This window comes from Salmo salar, chromosome 17 (assembly GCF_965601325.2).
Source record: "Salmo salar chromosome 17, fSalSal1, whole genome shotgun sequence".
Classification (NCBI taxonomy): Eukaryota; Metazoa; Chordata; class Actinopteri; order Salmoniformes; family Salmonidae; genus Salmo; species Salmo salar.
This window is the reverse complement of record NC_138307.1, coordinates 76,593,055-76,615,678: the sequence shown is the minus strand read 5'-3', so window position 1 is coordinate 76,615,678 and position 22,624 is coordinate 76,593,055. Positions and strand designations below refer to the sequence as shown.

Here is a 22,624-nt window from a genome sequence, read left to right as displayed (position 1 = left end):
GCTCTCTCCTGGTACTAACTGTCATACCTGCTGCAGAATCAAAGGCTCTCTCCTGGTACTAACTGTCATACCTGCTGCAGAATCAAAGGATCTCTCCTGGTACTAACTGTCATACCTGCTGCAGAATCAAAGGCTCTCTCCTGGTACTAACTGTCATACCTGCTGCAGAATCAAAGGATCTCTCCTGGTACTAACTGTCATACCTGCTGCAGAATCAAAGGAGCTCTCCTGGTACTAACTGTCATACCTGCTGCAGAATCAAAGGATCTCTCCTGGTACTAACTGTCATACCTGCTGCAGAATCAAAGGATCTCTCCTGGTACTAACTGTCATACCTGCTGCAGAATCAAAGGAGCTCTCCTGGTACTAACTGTCATACCTGCTGCAGAATCAAAGGATCTCTCCTGGTACTAACTGTCATACCTGCTGCAGAATCAAAGGAGCTCTCCTGGTACTAACTGTCATACCTGCTGCAGAATCAAAGGATCTCTCCTGGTACTAACTGTCATACCTGCTGCAGAATCAAAGGCTCTCTCCTGGTACTAACTGTCATACCTGCTGCAGAATCAAAGGATCTCTCCTGGTACTAACTGTCATACCTGCTGCAGAATCAAAGGCTCTCTCCTGGTACTAACTGTCATACCTGCTGCAGAATCAAAGGCTCTCTCCTGGTACTAACTGTCATACCTGCTGCAGAATCAAAGGATCTCTCCTGGTATTAACTGTCATACCTGCTGCAGAATCAAAGGCTCTCTCCTGGTACTAACTGTCATACCTGCTGCAGAATCAAAGGCTCTCTCCTGGTACTAACTGTCATACCTGCTGCAGAATCAAAGGAGCTCTCCTGGTACTAACTGTCATACCTGGTGCAGAATCAAAGGATCTCTCCTGGTACTAACTGTCATACCTGCTGCAGAATCAAAGGATCTCTCCTGGTACTAACTGTCATACCTGCTGCAGAATCAAAGGCTCTCTCCTGGTACTAACTGTCATACCTGCTGCAGAATCAAAGGCTCTCTCCTGGTACTAACTGTCATACCTGCTGCAGAATCAAAGGCTCTCTCCTGGTACTCACTGTCATACCTGCTGCAGAATCAAAGGATCTCTCCTGGTACTAACTGTCATACCTGCTGCAGAATCAAAGGCTCTCTCCTGGTACTAACTGTCATACCTGCTGCAGAATCAAAGGCTCTCTCCTGGTACTAACTGTCATACCTGCTGCAGAATCAAAGGCTCTCTCCTGGTACTAACTGTCATACCTGCTGCAGAATCAAAGGCTCTCTCCTGGTACTAACTGTCATACCTGCTGCAGAATCAAAGGCTCTCTCCTGGTACTAACTGTCATACCTGCTGCAGAATCAAAGGCTCTCTCCTGGTACTAACTGTCATACCTGGTGCAGAATCAAAGGATCTCTCCTGGTACTAACTGTCATACCTGCTGCAGAATCAAAGGCTCTCTCCTGGTACTCACTGTCATACCTGCTGCAGAATCAAAGGCTCTCTCCTGGTACTCACTGTCATACCTGCTGCAGAATCAAAGGATCTCTCCTGGTACTAACTGTCATACCTGCTGAAGAATCAAAGGCTCTCTCCAGGTACTAACTGTCATACCTGCTGCAGAATCAAAGGATCTCTCCTGGTACTAACTGTCATACCTGCTGCAGAATCAAAGGCTCTCTCCTGGTACTAACTGTCATACCTGCTGCAGAATCAAAGGCTCTCTCCTGGTACTAACTGTCATACCTGCTGCAGAATCAAAGGCTCTCTCCTGGTACTAACTGTCATACCTGCTGCAGAATCAAAGGCTCTCTCCAGGTACTAACTGTCATACCTGCTGCAGAATCAAAGGCTTTCTCCTGGTACTAACTGTCATACCTGCTGCAGAATCAAAGGCTCTCTCCTGGTACTAACTGTCATACCTGCTGCAGAATCAAAGGCTCTCTCCTGGTACTGTCATACCTGCTGCAGAATCAAAGGCTCTCTCCTGGTACTAACTGTCATACCTGCTGCAGAATCAAAGGCTTTCTCCTGGTACTAACTGTCATACCTGCTGCAGAATCAAAGGCTCTCTCCTGGTACTGTCATACCTGCTGCAGAATCAAAGGCTCTCTCCAGGTATTCACTGCCAAGCTATGTGCATTCTCCAAACTCACATTTCGTCCAGATGTTGCCGAGTTCTTTGTCGAGAGTAGAAGTATTATGTCAAAAGCAGGATGGTTTGGCAGGCCATACACATTTCAACAGAATTTCCGTATTTGGATAAATGAGTCTATACTTTTTTTAGCAACAAGAGGCCCTGTGATGTTAGGTCATAGCAGGTCTAGGAGTTACAGTATCCAGGCAGAAATACTGTGGCTGTTGTCAATGATGCTTCACTTGACTCATAATGATGGAGCTGCTTCGTTCTCTCTTCTTCTGATGCTCCGAAGTGGATAAGTGAATGTAGACCTACTACTCCCTCTAGTGGTATCCAGAGAGTTACACCGGTTTTCAGTGTCTTACCAAAGTGTACGCATGTCCTTATTCTCCTTACTGACACACAGGTATCGTACTTTTCCAAAGGCCCGACTTGAAAAGCCCGTAGTGCAGCACTTAGTTCAAACTGAACCTCAACCTTTTTCCTCAACGAATTACTGCAAATCATCTTTTACAATCTATGTATTCTTTTGTTGTTGATTTTATTTGATCTTTGAGAAACAATACAAAAGATACAAAATACATCACACCTTCCCAGACCCACTAGCTTCCCTTATCACTTTCTGCCACATGGCCTCAAATGAAAATCTAATTGAATGTCTATAACAATAGTATAACGTATGACCACTGACCAATGACGGTCACATATTAGGCATCATTGTACATAAATCATCACAAATGAAAATGTCTCTGGAGACGTCAGTAGTACGTCACTGATGTGCACGTTTGTTCTAATCCAATACCATAGCTTGCTCTGTGTGAGGAAGCTGCTGGGAGTCACACTACAGGCAATGTGCAGGTCCTGTTCAGGTCCTGTTCAGGCACCGTTCAGGCACTGTAGGCTTTCAGCAACAACATGGATAGCAGCAGGTGGAGCAGTAATGTAGTGTTTCATCCACTGCTCCAGTCCACTCCCCCCCGGGACACTCACAAGGTCACAGTGTCATAGATCCCCTGGCATAGCACGCACCCCCACAATAATAGTTTTTTTTCAAATCTTCTAAATACTTTCAATATTATTCATTTCCATGTCGGCTCTATGCCTGGAAATGCCCTGTCCTGAGCAAAGGATCCCAATTTCAAACTCCCCAAAATTAACTCCCCAATAATGGATATTAACTGAAACATGATCTTATGTAGTTTTATGCAATAGCCCTCTGTGACTTAAATGTAACATATTTGAACCAAAATTCATATTCTATCGTAATCTAACGAGGAGATGGACAAGGAGTCCTTATGGCATAGCTGACCCTCCTCATTCCTGATTCATTTCAGATTTTAGAATAATCTGACGTAGTTCACCAAATCTCAGTTGTGAGAGAAATATTCTTTAAATGAGGATTTAGAGTCATAAAGCAACTGAGTAAAACATAATTGCTACTGTGTATACCACTTGAATTAAGCATCAATTTCTGTCCACTCTGTTAAGCATCAATTTCTGTCCACTCTGTTAAGCATCAATTTCTGTCCACTCTGTTAAGCATCATTTTCTGTCCACTCTGTTAAGCATCAATTTCTGTCCACTCTGTTAAGCATCATTTTTTGTCCACTCTGTTAAGCATCAACTCTGTCAGGTTTTTGTCTAACGCCAACTCCGAGTGCTGAAATTAATCATTTTCCATATTTTACTTTTTTTTTTATTGAACTCGTATTTTTAGAGGCAGTATCAGTATCTGTTGCCAACTACCCCTTAAGATTTTGTTGTTGTTGTCAATATTCAGACAAAATATTTGAATTGTTCTGCAACAGATGCTTAAAGAATTGTAATATTTGCTATGTTAGACGTAGGGGTGATGTTTGTTTTATAAATGTTGTTTTATGTCCTACATCTAGAAAACTAATCAAAAAGAAGTTTGGAGATTTGTATTACATATTTGAATAATCTAATGTTAGAGTGAAACAATCGTGGGAAAAAGTTGAGATTGTCGCGTCTTTAAAGAATCCCCGAGAACTAAAACAGCAACGTGTTCTCTCAGCAGAATATGGAAAAGAGCCTGAGATCAGCTATAAAACGCTACAGAGCATTTTTTTATTAAATTGCTCGTACCTTGTGGGGGGGGGGGGGGGGTCGGGGGTTTGAGAAACTGCGTTACACCACTGCATAGGTCATAGGTCAATAGTACCTAAAGGCACCCACAAAAAAGGTGTGTGTGTACTGGGTAACAGTCTCAGCTTCCCCTATTCCAGGGTTCCCCAGCTGGCGGCACGCCGGTGGGTTTATTTGGCCCCCCAAGTTAAAAAAAAGAAGAAGATATATTATATATATATATTTCTTTGTGTAATTTTCATTGTTGGACATTAAAGATTGTAGAAACACCAGGAAATCAGCTCCAAGTGATTTTAATTGAAGAAATCTGTTCCCAAGTATTCCCACGCATAATAGAGAGATACGTGATCGTATACAAATGTGAGCAAGGTTTGAAAAGATTATGTTTTAGTCAAACTATATCTGTTTGGGCTTCTGGCGGTCAATTTGTGGTTTACATATGAATTGTAATTGTGTTCCGGCCCTCCGACCATCCGTTCCAGAAAAAAATCGTCCCACGGCTGAATCTAGTTGATGATCCCTGCCTTATTCTGTCCTCCTCCAGGCAACACAGTGGCACACACATGTCCCCCCAGGTATCCATTCTTAAACTCCCTCTGTTGTCCTTCCTCCTCTCTATGTCAGCAACACGTCTTCTTGTCTGTGATCACCGCTGGCCCGTTGATTGGTCGTGAGTTGGCTCGGAGCAGGACGCGGGGCGAGTCATTGTTGCTAGGGGCCTGTTGCCGGACGGCCATGCCGTTGCGTGCCAGCAGCTCGCGGGCCATCATCATGAAGGCATCGTCCACATTCTGGGCCTCCTTAGCTGAGGTCTCTAACGCTGCCAGGATGCCTCTCTCCTCAGCCATACAGCATGCCTCCTGGAACAACACCTGACGCTCAGACTCCAGGTCAGACTTGTTACCTGGGAGGGAGAGGAAGGACATTGTTGGAAATGTGACTTGTTGCCTGGGAGGGAGAGAAATAGGTGTTTAAAGTTTTGTTTTTAGAACTGATTTGTCAAAAACCTTTATTTGAACAGGAAGGGGTCAGGGGTTAAAGTATTTTAAAGGTTTGAAGCTCTTTTCTGAGAGAGGCCCGGAAACCTTTTTATTTCAAATCTTTACATCACAATTATAGAAATACAAATGATAGAACAAACAGTTCAATTAAAAACAATGGCCCATCCACATAGCGTTAGCAAATATTTTTGCTCCCACTCACCAATGAGACAGAGCACTACATTGGCCGCGCCGTACAGCTCCACCTCCCTGATCCAATTGGACACGGAGTCAAAGGTTCCGTGGCGTGTGATGTCATAGGCGATCATGGCGCCGTGGGCGCTGCGGTAGTAACTCTGGGTGATGGTCCGGAAACGCTCCTGTCCAGCCGTGTCCCATACCTGCATCTGTTTTACACAGACACACACAGAATTAGATAAATATCGCACACACAAACACAATGATCTCACAGTCTAATATACTCCTGGAGGGAACAATACAAAACAATGATCTCACAGTCTAATATACTCCTGGAGGGAACAATACAAAACAATGATCTCACAGTCTAATATACTCCTGGAGGGAACAATACAAAACAATGATCTCACAGTCTAATATACTCCTGGAGGGAACAATACAAAACAATGATCTCACAGTCTAATATACTCCTGGAGGGAACAATACAAAACAATGATCTCACAGTCTAATATACTCCTGGAGGGAACAATACAAAACAATGATCTCACAGTCTAAAATACTCCTGGAGGGAACAATACAAAACAATGATCTCACAGTCTAATATACTCCTGGAGGGAACAATACAAAACAATGATCTCACAGTCTAATATACTCCTGGAGGGAACAATACAAAACAATGATCTCACAGTCTAAAATACTCCTGGAGGGAACAATACAAAACAATGATCTCACAGTCTAATATACTCCTGGAGGGAACAATACAAAACAATGATCTCACAGTCTAATATACTCCTGGAGGGAACAATACAAAACAATGATCTCACAGTCTAATATACTCCTGGAGGGAACAATACAAAACAATGATCTCACAGTCTAAAATACTCCTGGAGGGAACAATACAAAACAATGATCTCACAGTCTAAAATACTCCTGGAGGGAACAATACAAAACAATGATCTCACAGTCTAATATACTCCTGGAGGGAACAATACTCTGTGTGAAGGCAGCACTACTGAAATGGCACCTTAACAAAATTATGATGTACTGTAAATGTTAAAAAAAGGCTGCAATATGCCACTGTACGTCTGAGGCATCTCCTTCAGCCTCTGCCTGACCTGCTCCTCTCTTCATGTTAGCATAGCAACAACTGCCATAGCAACCTGACACACCTGGCACCAGAGTTCCTAATCTCCCATGCTCACCTGGTCTTAACCTGCATTGGTTTCTTTATCACTCTCCTCACAGACTTTATCTTTGTCTTCCTCTAAAACCCCTGTTAACTCCGTTCATCTCTCTTTCTCCTAATCAGCCACACAACATGTACACAAGCACAGGAGAACTTGTTGGATAAAACATATTTTATATGCTTCCAAAAGCTACTGTAGGGATTATCTATGTCTTGATTCATATGTGCTGTAGTTGTAATGTACTAAACATGTCTCTGGCTTTGGGAGGGATAGCTTATATACAGGATGTGTGCAGTGATGCACAGGGGATTTCCACTGGTTCCTGTGTTTAACAATGACACACCTCTATAGGGCGGGAAGCAAAACACCCTGCAACTCCATTTCTGCCTGGAGCAAGAGCACTGCCTGGAGCAAGAGCACTGCCTGGAGCAAGAGCACTGCCTGGAGCAAGAGAACTGCCTGGAGCAAGAGAACTGCCGTTTTCATGCAAAGTGACTAAAGAAACTAATTAGAACTCTTTACAGCGGAATAATATCCATGTTCCTGTCAGTAAATAGAACTCTTTACAGCAGAATAATATCCATGTTCCTGTGAGTAAATAGAACTCTTTACAGCAGAATAATATCCATGTTCCTGTCAGTAAATAGAACTCTTTACAGCAGAATAATATCCATGTTCCTGTCAGTAAATAGAACTCTTTACAGCAGAATAATATCCATGTTCCTGTCAGTAAATAGAACTCTTTACAGCAGAATAATATCCATGTTCCTGTCAGTAAATAGAACTCTTTACAGCAGAATAATATCCATGTTCCTGTCAGTAAATAGAACTCTTTACAGCAGAATAATATCCATGTTCCTGTCAGTAAATAGAACTCTTTACTTCAGAATAATATCCATGTTCCTGTGAGTAAATAGAACTCTTTACAGCGAAATAATATCCATGTTCCTGTCAGTAAATAGAACTCTTTACAGCGGAATAATATCCATGTTCCTGTCAGTAAATAGAACTCTTTACAGCAGAATAATATCCATGTTCCTGTGAGTAAATAGAACTCTTTACAGCAGAATAATATCCATGTTCCTGTCAGTAAATAGAACTCTTTACAGCGGAATAATATCCATGTTCCTGTCAGTAAATAGAACTCTTTACAGCGGAATAATATCCATGTTCCTGTCAGTAAATAGAACTCTTTACAGCGGAATAATATCCATGTTCCTGTCAGTAAATAGAACTCTTTACAGCGGAATAATATCCATGTTCCTGTCAGTAAATAGAACTCTTTACAGCGGAATAATATCCATGTTCCTGTCAGTAAATAGAACTCTTTACAGCGGAATAATATCCATGTTCCTGTCAGTAAATAGAACTCTTTACAGCAGAATAATATCCATGTTCCTGTGAGTAAATAGAACTCTTTACAGCGGAATAATATCCATGTTCCTGTCAGTAAATAGAACTCTTTACAGCAGAATAATATCCATGTTCCTGTCAGTAAATAGAACTCTTTACAGCAGAATAATATCCATGTTCCTGTCAGTAAATAGAACTCTTTACAGCAGAATAATATCCATGTTCCTGTCAGTAAATAGAACTCTTTACAGCAGAATAATATCCATGTTCCTGTCAGTAAATAGAACTCTTTACAGCAGAATAATATCCATGTTCCTGTCAGTAAATAGAACTCTTTACTTCAGAATAATATCCATGTTCCTGTGAGTAAATAGAACTCTTTACAGCGAAATAATATCCATGTTCCTGTCAGTAAATAGAACTCTTTACAGCGGAATAATATCCATGTTCCTGTCAGTAAATAGAACTCTTTACAGCAGAATAATATCCATGTTCCTGTGAGTAAATAGAACTCTTTACAGCAGAATAATATCCATGTTCCTGTCAGTAAATAGAACTCTTTACAGCGGAATAATATCCATGTTCCTGTCAGTAAATAGAACTCTTTACAGCGGAATAATATCCATGTTCCTGTCAGTAAATAGAACTCTTTACAGCGGAATAATATCCATGTTCCTGTCAGTAAATAGAACTCTTTACAGCGGAATAATATCCATGTTCCTGTCAGTAAATAGAACTCTTTACAGCAGAATAATATCCATGTTCCTGTGAGTAAATAGAACTCTTTACAGCGGAATAATATCCATGTTCCTGTCAGTAAATAGAACTCTTTACAGCAGAATAATATCCATGTTCCTGTCAGTAAATAGAACTCTTTACAGCAGAATAATATCCATGTTCCTGTCAGTAAATAGAACTCTTTACAGCGGAATAATATCCATGTTCCTGTCAGTAAATAGAACTCTTTACAGCAGAATAATATCCATGTTCGTGTCAGTAAATAGAACTCTTTACAGCGGAATAATATCCATGTTCCTGTCAGTAAATAGAACTCTTTACAGCAGAATAATATCCATGTTCCTGTCAGTAAATAGAACTCTTTACAGCAGAATAATATCCATGTTCCTGTGAGTAAATAGAACTCTTTACAGCGGAATAATATCCATGTTCCTGTCAGTAAATAGAACTCTTTACAGCAGAATAATATCCATGTTCCTGTCAGTAAATAGAACTCTTTACAGCAGAATAATATCCATGTTCCTGTCAGTAAATAGAACTCTTTACAGCAGAATAATATCCATGTTCCTGTCAGTAAATAGTACAAGCAGTCTCAATAAATGCTGTTTGCATTGATCTGTCTCGTTGTGTGGTTACAGTCGTCACGTGGAGTTGTGTGTGGTACAGGGATAGCAACAATGGTCTAGTGTTGTCATCATGCATGATTTGCATACGTTCTGATGTGCGGTCAGTTGAGGCAACAAGGCCCTATTCACACAGAGTGGCCATAAACCAAATGGCACCCTATTCCCTATATAGTGCACTACTTTCGACCAGAGACATGGGCCCTGGTCAAAAGTAGTGCACTAGATTAGGAATAGGGTGCGCTCTGGGACAGAGCCCCAGACTGAGATACATTCTGAAGCCATCCACTTGCCTGCTCTTCCTTCCTTCCTGTGTCAAAGGTCAGTTGGTTGAGGATACGGTCAGTAACACAGAATGAAATAGAAGCCATTCTAGAATGAAGGAGGTATATGACACACAGTAGGCCCCTCTAGTAATAATGTACAGATACCACTCTTAAACAAAAAGGTGCTATCTACAACCCAAAATGGCTATTTGGCTGTCCCCATAGAACCCTTTTTGGTTCTTTCCACAGAGGCTTCTACATGGAACCAAAAAAGGTTCTCCTACGGGGACAGTGGAATAATCCTTTTGTAACCCTTTTTTCTAAGAGTGTTTCTCTATGGTTGGTAAGAGGAAGAGAGCGCACCATAAATACCTTCCTATCACCTTGTCTGGCAGGTTTGGGGAACAATACAGTTAGCAGGTGTAGGTAGAGGAGGGAGGGAGGTGCCCTCCAGCTACAAAATCATTTAAACCTAAAGTATCTCGAAAGTATTTAAACCTTCACTCTTAGAAAAAACGGTTCCAAAAGAGTTCTTCTGCTGACCCATAGGAGAACCCTTTTTGATTCCAGTTAGAACCGTTTTGGGCTTCAGGTAGAACCATCTGTAGAAATGGTTCTACATGGAACACAAAAGCATTCTACCTGCAACCAAAAAGCCTTTAAGGTTCTAGATAGTAAAAACAATGATAAGAGTGTAGCTAGCCCCTCATAGAGTTTCCTATTCAAGCATACAGTAGTTTGACCTCAATAGGTACTGACGTTTTTGGTCAGGGAAGAGAAAGAGGAATGACTGATGTGTTGTAGGAGAACCAGAAAGGCGAGTCCCTCATGAAATGCTGGTCCAACTTGTATTAAGTGTCAACTTAATTAAGGCCTGCAAAGCCTTCTTGGCAGTATCACAAGACAACAGCTGTATTTTACACCAACCACTCTAATGGCCTGGAAACTGAAGTATTCAGACAGCAACTAATCTGATCAGGAGGCAACACTTTGACATTTCAGTTATAAGTTATGTGTATAGTCAACAACAGAAGATGTGTTGTAGATGTTCAAACTATCAACAAACTACCAACTGCAGCTCTGTTGCTATGCAACAGCTTGCTGGAGTGACAGTGACTGTAGGGTTAGGTTTAGGGTTAGGCTGACTTTCATTGAACCCTTTTTAGTTCTATAAAGCACCATTTCTTCTAAAGGTTTGAGGCTGACTTCCTTACCTTAATTTTCTTGCCCTCGATGTCCACTGTCCGCACGGTGAAGTCCACGCCTATGGTGTTCTGTTGCCTCTCTGAGAACTGTCCTGACTTGAAGCTCTGGACCACGCAGGTCTTGCCCACGTTGGAATCTCCAATCAGGATGATCTTGAACAGGAAATCAAAGGATTCGTCCTGCTGCTCCACTCCTCCAGTTGGCTGCTGCATCGTGAAGAGGAGCGGGCTGTCTGGGCCTGGGAGCCACACCAACACACGTCACAATGCTAGGACTATGTTACAACAGTGTTATAAGCAAGTGCCTGATGTCTGCCTTACAATGCTATGGTTGTGGCTAGGTTATAATCACTGATGACATAGGGTCTCTTGTTGACTTGTACCTGTTAAGAATTGAGCACAGGTCTTTCAGTCAAGCCCAGAATGTTCCCTCCAATCAGGCCTCTCTCCCTCTCCCTCCCTTACATCCACCAGGTGAGGATAACAGCGGCTCAAATCATTCCCTTTCTGCTCCCGACCAGCCTCCTTCTCAGGTGTTGCCCCAGTTCATTTCCAACGGCAACAGAGTGCACTGAACAGCCAATAGTAAGCACTACTCTTCCACACAGAATAAGAAACAGATTGAGTCTCCTTTACACTGTCAAAAGAGCTGCCATCTTTCTCCTCCAGATTGTCTTTGTTAGTGGATGACTTTCTCTTTCTCCATCCACCTGTTGCCTTCCCGCCCTCACTATGTTTTTCCGTCTCTCTCTACCCGCCCACCCTTAACTGTCCAACTGCACCGCAAACAATTTAATCCCGCCCTACCTGCTAATCGTCACGTGAGCCCCCACCTGTGGTATTGTGGGAAATGTAGTGTTTCAGTTCTCATTGACATTGCTCTCAAAACCTGGATACAATATGTTAAAAAGACTTTGTTAAAACACTTTCAAAATTAAATAGATAACAAAATAGATACAAAAACAGATAAACCGTTTTGATATATTATAATTATATATCATGTTATCATTATTGTTTTTAACTGAGAAAAACAACTTTCAGTATTTGTGGAAACTCTGCCTCACATTCTATTCAATGTTGGAACTCAGAACTGTAAAGCAGTTGCTTTGAATGAAACATTATATTCAAATGAATATCATCTTCCAGAACACTTAAATCAAAACATTCTCCACCACAACATAACTCCTTGTGGATTGGTGGAGCAATGGCTTGGTTACCATTGCAGAGTCTTGGGGACAGTGACAGAGAGTATGAGATGACGAGTGAGGATCTCCAGGAAAAACTAGGAAAGAGTTTGGGGGAAAAAGAAACTATCAAAATAAAAAGAAAGAAAACTTAAAAGTAGAAGAAAATTAGTTTCAGAAGAAGAGGGAATAGATGGATGAAGAGAAGAAATAAGGGGAACTGGATGAGAAAGAAAGGCTGGAGCTTGCAGTAGACCGGGCAATACAAGCAGCGGGGGAGTGTGATCCATTAAGATCTGTGATACAGAAAGAGACTGAGAGAATCAGGAAGAGAAAGGGAAGAATGTAGTGCAGAGATAAAGCAGTCTGAGAGACGGAGACGGACATCTGAAGCAAGACGGGGAGTTGGAATGGCATCTAATTAAGATGGAGAGAGAGAAGGTTGTTAGAGGCAGAGTTGAGGAGGACAAGAGAAGAGAAGGAGGAGGTAGAGCTGGAGAAGGATAGAGAGAAACAGTGCATGTGGAGATGGAGAGAGCAGAAGAGAAGGAAGAGATAGAGCTGCAGCTGGAGAAGGAGAGAGAGAAACAGTGCATGTGGAGATGGAGAGAGCAGAAGAGAAGGAAGAGATAGAGCTGGAGAAGGGGAGAGAGAAACGGTGCACAGTGGTGATGGAGAGAGCAGAAGAGAAGGAGGTAGAGCTGGAGAAGGATAGAGAGAAACGGTGCATGTGGAGATGGAGAGAGCAGAAGAGAAGGAAGAGATAGAGCTGCAGCTGGAGAAGGAGAGAGAGAAACGGTGCACAGTGGTGATGGAGAGAGCAGAAGAGAAGGAAGAGATAGAGCTGGAGAAGGAGAGAGAGAAACGGTGCACAGTGGAGATGGAGAGAGCAGAAGAGAAGGAAGAGATAGAGCTGCAGCTGGAGAAGGAGAGAGAGAAACGGTGCACAGTGGAGATGGAGAGAGCAGAAGAGAAGGAAGAGATAGAGCTGCAGCTGGAGAAGGAGAGAGAGAAACGGTGCACAGAGTTAACCAGAAGAAGGAAAAGGAGATGATAAATTTAGAGGATAACAGAGTTAACCAGAAGAAGGAAAAGGAGATGATAAATTTAGAGGATAACAGAGTTAACCAGAAGAAGGAAAAGGAGATGATAGATTTAGAGGATAACAGAGTTAACCAGAAGAAGCTTTGGTTAGAGTGGAACAGCTAGAGAGAGATATGCTGGAGTACCAGCTATAGCTGGAGTACCGTCAGGAAAGTATGTTGGGGGTAATGGTGAGGTTTAGGAGTGTGAGTAAGATGATCAAATAATTGTAAAAGAAAGAGATAGAGGACAGAGAGTGGATAAAAGAGGAGAGCAAGGCAGCGCAGGAGGAGATCGAGTCACTCAGCAAACTCCTGGATCTAGCGATGGAGAGAGCGAGAGAACTGGAGAAGATGGAGGAGAAGAACAAGAAGAGAGAAGAGTGGGTGAGGGAACTGGAGGAGCAGAGAGTGGGACAGGAGGAAGAGGAGGAGAGAGGGGGAGGTGGAGCACTGAGAGAAATGCAATGGAGGAAGAGAACATGCATCTGAGGGAGACTATTGACGTGCTTAATACCATCATTGACTTGCAGGGCATGAAAAGCAATGGAAACATGGCGAGAACCATGCACCAGTAGAAAAGACCCTTCTTAATCTAGGTTATTTGGATAGTCCATCTGTGCAAACTTGTAGTGTATTCAAGGTTTAAAAAAGTATTCTAAAGTTTGTAATTTCCACTTAAAAAATGTCCAACTTGATTTGCCCTAATGAAAAATGTATCAAGCCCTACAAAAAATGTCCATTAATTATAACCCACATAATAATTCAAATGTTTTCCTGCTGTGAAAAACGGGGGATAACAAACAAACTATCTGTTCATAAGCAACTGCTTGCTAAAGTTACGGTTAGGGTAAGGTTTAAAATAAGGATTAGGGTTAAGGTTAGAGTTACGGTTTGTAGACAGATGAAATGCTACTGATAGAAGTATCTGTAGAAGTATCAAGGGCCCTTCTTAGCCTGGGAACCAGTCTGTTTGTGCCATCATGCCTCTGCTTGTCATGCCAAACACATGATAACACAAACAGATCTGGGAACAGGCTAGGCCCCTCTCTCTCTCTCTAGGATGTGTGCATCTAACTAACTTGATGAGTTAATATCTACTGCCCTCCTGTGATTTTACAGTGCAATGCAGGTCATTTGGGGAGCCATGACGATGGAACCACAGCAGCGCAGCACATTGCCAAGGAAGCTTCTGCCACACAGGTAAATAGAACAAAGTAGTTTATTGAATTAACGTAAAATTATATTATGAGTAGGTACCACAGTAGCCTGGGTACCAGTCTGTTGAGTTAACATTCCACCCCTTGTACTGCCAAATGTTTAGCATGACAAGGAGTGGCAAGGAGTGGAATGATAGCTAAACTGACTGGTACCCGGGCTACAGCCACTGGTCTAATATCATACAGTTTACAGTCCTTCATTACTTCTTCATTGTTTTAATCAACTTTTCCCCCTGAGTCAGACTGTATTCAGTTGGAAGAAAGAGAAAGACAAGTTGAAGAAACAAGAGAAGGAGGAGAGGAAGAGAAAAGAAGCAGAGACAAAGACAGAGAAGGTAGAACAGAAGAGGAGAGAGAAAGAGCTGAGGGAGTGTGAAAGACAGGAGGAGAAGAGGGTGAAACAGGAAAAGAAGATGAGAGGAAGAGAGAGGAGGATGAGAGGAGAGAGCAGGAGGAAAAGAGTTAGAGAGAAGAGGATGAGAGGAGAGAGCAGGAGGAAAAGAGTTAGAGAGGAGGATGAGAGGAGAGAGCAGGAGGAAAAGACAAAGGCAGAAAATGAATAGAGGATGGGGAGAGGACAAAGGTCATTGGAGGAAATTCCATTTTTGTCCGAGTCTGATTGTGACTTCCTGTGATAATGGCAAAGTCATTTTGATTATACAGTTGGGTTTAGTAAACAAAATATATAATTTTTTTAAAGATGTTGGTTGTCGAATAAAGGAACATAATCTTAAAAGACGCTTCTCCCTTTATTCAAGACACTGTCACCAACACTGAGGCACTTCAATGGTTAAATGGTTACTAATTATTTACAACAGAAAAACAAACCACAGGTTTTATAGAACCCTTGACAGCCAATAAGAAGACTCTTGCTGGCAGTCAGATGGATAATCAGTTGAACAGTAATACTTTTGACAACACAGCAAAGATGTCTAATGTCTAATAATGTCCCTTGTTGTCATTTCAAGTGTGTTATGAGTATGTACATAATATGGATGCATTGCTAGCCTGATTCCAGATCTGTTTGTGGTCTGGACAATGACAACTCCATTGCTGTCATTGCCAAGCCAACTCTTTGTCACCCATTGTCATGTTTGGCTTGACACAAATGAGTGACAGGAGTTGTCATGATGGCACAAACAGACTGGCACTCAGACTAGTGCATTGAGTATCCTTCATAAGAGGACCATTTCATTTCAGACACTCTCTGCTGTGTCACACAGCTCTCTGTACTGAGGTGGTTGAGAGGTGAAGATCACAGGTGGCACATCAACCTTTCTTCTCATCTGGCAGAGTATTGTGATGGCCAGGGCAACTCCAATATCCTGAGGACCAGACACACAGTAACGGCTCAGTCAGGATTGATGGAGCAGGTGACTAGGTGCTGAGTGTGATAGATAATGGTTAAATCAAATAGGCCTACACTCGAGAGGTACGGTAAAAATCACTATGGTACAGCGCTGGGGTCAATTCATCCATCCTTCAGTTAGCATCCTGACTTTCAGATGTTTTAATTGTTCTTGTTTACTTGTATGTACTGTGTACTGCAATTCAGCTTTTAGCTGCCACATACGGCCTGCGTGTAATAATTATAATAAACTGTAACGGCTGTCGTAGAGAGGGGACCAAGGCGCAGCGTGTTGAGTGCTCATACTGAATATTTATTTTAACTCAGAATACTAAAGACAAAATAACAAACAGCCAACAGTTCTGTCAGGTACACAGACTAACTAAACAGAAAATAACTGCCCACAAACACAGGTGGAAAAAAAAAATACTTAAATATGATCTCCAATTAGAGACAACGAGGACCAGCTGCCTCTTAAAAACTGAATGGAACCCAACCCTGGAAAGGTTAAATAGTACAGACATAGATATGAAATACATACCCATAATGCTTGAAGTGCTACTAATGTTCCTATCATCAGGCTGATTCCATAGCCCACCAAAGAGAATAAGATGGGAAGACATGGCTGAAAAGGAAAAATTAAGAGTTTGTCATTTTGTGTGAAAAACAAGAGTATACAGCTCTGTATTATATCAGAACTTGAACAAATATCAGTTTATTGTTGTCACGCCCTGACCTTAGAGAGCCTTTTTATTCTCTATTTTTGATAGGTCAGGGTGTGACTAGGGTGGGTACTCTAGTTTTTTGTATTTCTATGTTGGCCTGGTATGGTTCCCAATCAGAGGCAACTGTCTATCGTTGTCTCTGATTGGGGATCATATTTAGGCAGCCTTTTCCCACCTGTTGTTTGTGGGATCTTGATTCTGTATTGTTGCTTTTTAGCCCTACAAGGCTGTACGTTTCGTTGGTTTCTGTTTTGTTGCTGGTTCACCTTAAAAAAAGATGATGAACCCAAACCACGCTGCGCCTTGATCTGACCATTCTTCCAACGACGTTCGTTACAATTGTATCAATGAGTACTGCAAAACCTTTGGCGCAAAATTTAAAATCAACTTTTTACTTCTTGACAGCAGAGAGACATTTATTTTTATTTTAGAGTTCATTTTGTGCAACTCTACACATTTTGACATTGGGTGAAGAGAAAATGTTGCCGTTTTAAAGCAAGTTTGCTGCAATTCTACACATTTTGCCATGGGGTGAAGAGAAAATGTTGCCGTTTTAAAGCAAGTTTGCTGCAATTCTACACATTTTGCCATAGGGTGGTGAGAAATGTATGCAGTTTTTAATATGACATGAGTGAGACTGACACACAACATCAATGGGGACCCCATGGGTGGTAATTCAGCCATGATAACAAGTTTCGATAGGTGGCCGGTAAACAAATTTAGCAATCTAAAAAATATTAGCTGACATGGCCTAATTGATCCAAGGGACTTCAAAATGGCTGCCAGTTGCCCATCCCCGGTGTAGTGGAATGACATGTTTTTACCTCTTTATATACCAGCATGTGTTCATCCATTAGTCCCTTGTGGTCATCATCCTCAGACATATCACTGTTGGGATAGTGAATAACACATCTTGTATTGTTACCAGGAGCAACCTGAAATAGAATGTGACATGGTTTAAAACAGTGCTTTACTTTAGCTGCATGATTTCTTATTAGGCTGCATCATGTCATCCATGATAATTGTCTGGTCCAAATGTGTTCTATCGTTTTTGTTGCTTTTACAGTTTTGTCATGTACATCTTCTTCAGTTTATGTATGGTTGTCTTATCACTGTCCTCATCTGTTTTGTATTTTGTTTTAAAAATATTTATTTTTTTATTGCTCTTATCGAAAGACGAGAGATTTACACTTTCATATTTGAGTGATAACATTTTTAACACAGACTGACACATTGAAACCCATCCTCCTCAGCATACACATAACACCAGCAACAAGTTAACTTATTTAACGCAGCAGACTCACACATTTAAAGTTTGTTGAGTCCTCATCAGAACAGAGACAGGAGAGGGGGATGTCTGTGCCCCAGTCTTGGTAGCCTTGTACGAGCCCACAGCATTTGAACTGAAAGTGAAGGAAACAGACATTATAAAAACATGATTTACCAGGTATAGTTAAGGCCTAGTCCTGGAAGAACCTGGAGAAATCTCCAATGAAAGTGCTTTTAGTCCAGGCCTAGATTTACATAATATGGAAAACCGGCCCTAAAGATACATTGAATTGGCACTCTGGGGCTGTGAATTGGCACAAGCAGAGACCATAAGAAGCATTAAATAAAGGTGACTTACCTTAGTCTGTATGTTGTATAGCTCTTCTAAATCTGTTTGATTCGCTCCACTTAGAGGCATCATAGCTAGATGTTTCTCTCTGATTAACTCCTCCATCTTGAAATGAATCAAGTTAACATTGCGTTTTATATTCACAGCTGAAACCTAGAATCAGTTCTGAATTTGAAATGGACAGATACAGTACATTGAATTATCAAGAATCAGATGTATTGCACCATCATACAATAACTTCTCAAATATCTTTTAACCAGAACAGCAAACAAACATTCTCTCAAGGTTGAATTAGAAAGTTAAGATATATACAGGTAACTGCCAAAATAATGGAAACCCTTGAGTAAATGAGGGACATGGAGTATATTGAAAGTAGCTGCTTCCACACAGGTGTGGTTCCTGAGTTAATTAAGCAATTAATATCCCATAATGCTTAGGGTCATGCACAGTATGAAAATGATTTTGGCTACCATGACATGGCTATTTCCCCATGGCTAGGGCTCCCGAGTGGTGCAGCGGTCTAAGGCACAGCAGTACTAGGGGCATCACTACAGACCCGGGTTCGATCCCGGGCTGTATCATAACCGGCTGTGATTGGAAGTCCCATAGGGCAGCGCACAATTGGCCCAGTGTCGTCTGGGTTAGGGGAGGGTTTGGCCGGGGGGGAGGATTTGGCTGGGGGGGGGGCTAGGCCGTCATTGTAAATAATAATTTGTTCTTAACTGACTTGCCTAGTTAAATAAAGGTTCAATATAATAAAAAGGATGATATGCCCCCATCCAAAGGGCACGAGTGGTCTCTGAATGCTTTGATGAGCATGAAAACGATCAATGTAAACCACATGCCATTGCCGTCTCAGTCACCAGATCTCAACCTAATTGAACACCTATGTGAGATTCTGAAGCAGCTCCTGAAACAGCGTTTTCTACCACCATCAACAGAACCCCAAATGATGGAATTTATCGTGAAAGAATGGTCTCGCATCCCTCCAATAGAGTTCCAGACACTTGTAGGATCTATGCCAAGGTGCATTAAATCTGTTCTGGCTCGCTGTGGCCCAACACCCTATTAAGACACTTTATGTTGGTGTTTCCTTTATTTTGGCAGTTACCTGTGTGTGTGTATATATACAGACTACTGTACCTCGGGTTTGGCTTGATATGTTTTCACGGACTCCACAAACAGGTATAGGCTGGCCAGTGACATACCTACTGAAAACTACATACACATATAGGGGTTGTAAAGCAAAATCAATACTAAAGGTTAATTCAAACCTTATCACACTTTCTGGAAAACATGTTGGAAACAGGTCATGGGAAAAGCGTTGTTTTCATTTGAGTTGTATGGCATGCCCTTACCTATCAGAAAGGAACAGTTTGCAGTAGGGGAGATGTCAAGTCGGTAGCCAGATCCCAGATCTGTTTGTGCTGTATAGCCAACTCCTATGATAACTATCCAAGACAAACAAACAGATCTGGGATCAGGCTAACACTTTGGGACAGGTCTTGGCAAGCTTACCAGAACCACAGCCCATTTCTTCTCCTTGCGAGCGCCATAAACCCCAAAGATTGACAGGACCAGGGTTGCTGCTTCTAGGACATAAAGAATTGCTATCCCTGGCAGAATCTCTATCTGTGAATAGGAAGACAAGCCAGATTAATGATATGACAATTCTGGGTTTATAATCATAATATTACAATGATACTGCTGAAGTCTAGCCTGGTCTCAGATCTGTTTATGCTGTATAGCCAACTTCTATGGTTGTTGTCATACTAAACACTGTAGGAGTTGGAAAGACAGCACAAACAGATCTGGGACCAGGCTAGATGGACACATCATTATTATAACGAAATGTGTATGATATAATTAGTAAATGTAATAGGGGCTATAAAAATAACATAATTACTTCTTCTGATTTGTGGAAGTACCCATGTCCAAATAATGTGATGGCCAGCAAGAGGGTGCTGATGATCTGAAGAGAATACAACACATGATACAATCAATCATTACAATGTACAGGGTATTATACTGAGAATTCTACTGATATTGCACAGTAAAGGTTGATACAGTCATTTGTTTCAGAGGAGAGTTGAGGGATCTATTTCTTCATAACTTCAATAATGCATTTGACCAACACCATCTACAAATGGTTTGTAAGCAGACAGTAAATTGTATTTACATATATTATACCTCATTTATAAATAGACTAAGAAATTATACATTATTAAGAAATGAATAGCTGAGATATTTACTTAGTCAGCTGTTTATAAAAATCTAATATCAGTTATTGAGTAGCCTAATATTCTGACAAAAACGTGATAACTAAGGTCAGTAGGCCTATTTGAAGATGAGAATAAACATAACTCATAACTTTAAAATATTTAGCAGCTAAAAAACAAATAGTGGACAAATTAAAAGGCTGAAAAATAAATAAATAAGCTGAACACACCCACAAACCAGCGCTAAAAAACGTGTTCCAGTGAAAGATTAAAGCCCAGTAGCCTAATTGCAACATTAAATACAACATTTCAATTTAATTTCAGTGCTTGTTTTGATACTGCACTATAAAACAATCGGCTCATTATTGTTGATGAAAGCGGCACCACTCTTTATAGCGTCCCGTGTAAACGGCAACTCTCACTGCTTGCGTTGAAGTTACAAAAATAACCAGCAATAATGTAAACAAATAATGTCGTATTAAAAAACGTGTATCTACAGTCATAATTGGCGACCTGCTCCTATAAAAAATGGTTTATCTACTCGAATACGACCAGGCCAATAGAATGAACTTTCACTTACACCGATCAAGACACAGACGAAAATGAACGCCCGTTTTACGCAGATATTAATTCTTCCCATTTCTATATTTGGTTATAATAAAAACAACAGTTTGGATAAGCAGTTCACTTCAGAGTTGGTCTAGCTGAAGCCCAGAATCTTTAAGTCCAGAAAATAGATTGTCCGATTCCTTTAATAACTGTTTCTTCTTCTTCTCAACATGAGTGTGTTGACATGCTGCTGAATGGGGTTTTGTGTCATGGGAGGGACTAGCCCGCATGAACGCAACGCCCATGAACTTGACTTATATTTTCTTTAAATGGGCTCTTCCGGAAGTTAGAGAGAGATGTGCAACCACAGCAGCAAGATTTGTGGCCAGTTGCCCTGATAAAAGGGCAACCAGTGGAGCACAAACAACATTGTAAATATTGATGTGTTTATTGTCTGCCCTCCTATCTGTTGTCTTGACAGAACAAAGCATCTACTACGTGAATCCAGAATCCAGAGGTCCAGTCCAGAGCAAGGAGGCCTGAGTGAACATGAAATCATTTCTGGATAACTCTGACCTCACCACTTTACGTCCAAAATGGCACCCTATTCCCTAGTGCTCTATAGCCCATGGTCAAAAAGTAGTGCACTATATAGGGAATAAATTGCTATTTGAGAAGCAGCCCCATTGGGTCCCTAGGAATCCAGAGAAGGGCCAATTGTTAAACAATGTCAATGCAACCCCCGCAAAACATCTGGAGCACATTTTGTACAGAGGAAGATAGTAACGGAACAGACTCAAGCATATGATAGTAACGGAACAGACTCAAGCATATGATAGTAACGGAACAGACTCAAGCATATGATAGTAATGGAACAGACTCAAGCATATGATAGTAACGGAACAGACTCAAGCATATGATAGTAACGGAACAGACTCAAGCATATGATAGTAACGGAACAGACTCAAGCATATGATAGTAACGGAACAGACTCAAGCATATGATAGTAACGGAACAGACTCAAGCATATGATAGTAACGGAACAGACTCAAGAATATTCCCCATTCACAGGAAAATGATGTACAAAGGAAGGATAGGTGGGCATAGTTATTTTACAGTAGGTTTGAAATGCTGGAAAGTAACTGTTCCTTTCTGGGTAACAGATTAGTTCAACAACTACATAACTGAGCACATACAGTATGCCCAGTTGTTTCCTGTGAGGTCTTGATTGTCAACATGACACTCAACACTCCTAATTAACACTCCTAACACTCCTAATTTCCTTTAGTAATCACTGAAATAACACATCTACGGTTAATCTAAAGTAAAATAAGAACTCAATGTTTATATCCCAGGACAAATTAGCTAGCAACAGCAAGCTAGCTAAATAGGACAAATTAGCTAGCTAGCAAAATTACACAAACAAAACAGCAAATGAATCCAATTCTTGATGTAATCATTGTGTGCTAAGAATATGGGACCAAATAAACTTTTGATAACTTTGATACACACAAGTGAACTTGTCACAATACTTTTGGGCCCCTAAAATGGGGGGGGGGGGGGGGGGGAAAGAGTCCATGTACAAAAAGTGCTGTCATTTCTAAACGGCTCATATGGATGAAAATACCTTCAAATTAAAGCTGACCGTCTGCATCGAAGGTGCTGGAGTACATAGCCAAAACAAAACACACTGTCCCAATACTTTGAGCTCACTGTATCTCTGCTAGAGCTGACCTTATCTGCTATTGTCCCTTCTCAGTGTACAGGGCTTGAGAGGGATGCCTAAGGTAAAGCCAAACATGTTTAATGTTAAAATCTGCTACTCTTTTGGAACGCAGTATTGTCAAGATAACTACTTTTTACCGTGTGTAAAATTGCTTGTTTCA

The 22,624-nt window shown here is 41.2% G+C and overlaps 2 protein-coding genes across 2 annotated transcripts; both read right to left on the bottom strand.

The window, feature by feature from the left end:
- Positions 1-2,659: 2,659 nt before the first annotated feature.
- Positions 2,660-11,559, bottom strand: LOC106596871 (ras-related protein Rab-19). The gene is made up of 4 exons (XM_045700282.2): positions 11,177-11,559; positions 10,803-11,032; positions 5,447-5,630; positions 2,660-5,147 (listed from the first exon to the last, which is right to left on the bottom strand). Exons 2-4 carry the CDS (start codon positions 11,004-11,006, stop codon positions 4,864-4,866), a joined length of 672 nt encoding a protein of 223 aa, XP_045556238.1. The 5' UTR covers positions 11,007-11,032; positions 11,177-11,559; the 3' UTR covers positions 2,660-4,863.
- Positions 11,560-15,011: 3,452 nt separating this feature from the next.
- On the bottom strand, positions 15,012-21,024 carry tsn8 (Tetraspanin-8). The gene is given in 9 exon segments (NM_001141205.1): positions 15,012-15,604; positions 16,169-16,252; positions 17,177-17,287; positions 17,657-17,755; positions 17,980-18,075; positions 19,114-19,188; positions 19,489-19,602; positions 19,877-19,942; positions 20,770-21,024. Coding segments are annotated over 9 exon segments (834 nt in total). The 5' UTR covers positions 20,830-21,024; the 3' UTR covers positions 15,012-15,475.
- Between the last annotated feature and the right edge of the window lie 1,600 nt (positions 21,025-22,624).

Excerpts from the sequence above, each read along its gene's own strand:
- LOC106596871 (XM_045700282.2), bottom strand. The coding sequence starts at position 11,006 with ATGCAGCAGCCAACTGGAGGAGTGGAGCAGCAGGACGAATCCTTTGAT. Across the intron at positions 5,631-10,802 it reads TCGAGGGCAAGAAAATTAAG|ATGCAGGTATGGGACACGGC; the intron begins GTAAGGAAGTCA and ends TGTGTAAAACAG. Across the intron at positions 5,148-5,446 it reads TGTAGTGCTCTGTCTCATTG|GTAACAAGTCTGACCTGGAG; the intron begins GTGAGTGGGAGC and ends TCTCCCTCCCAG.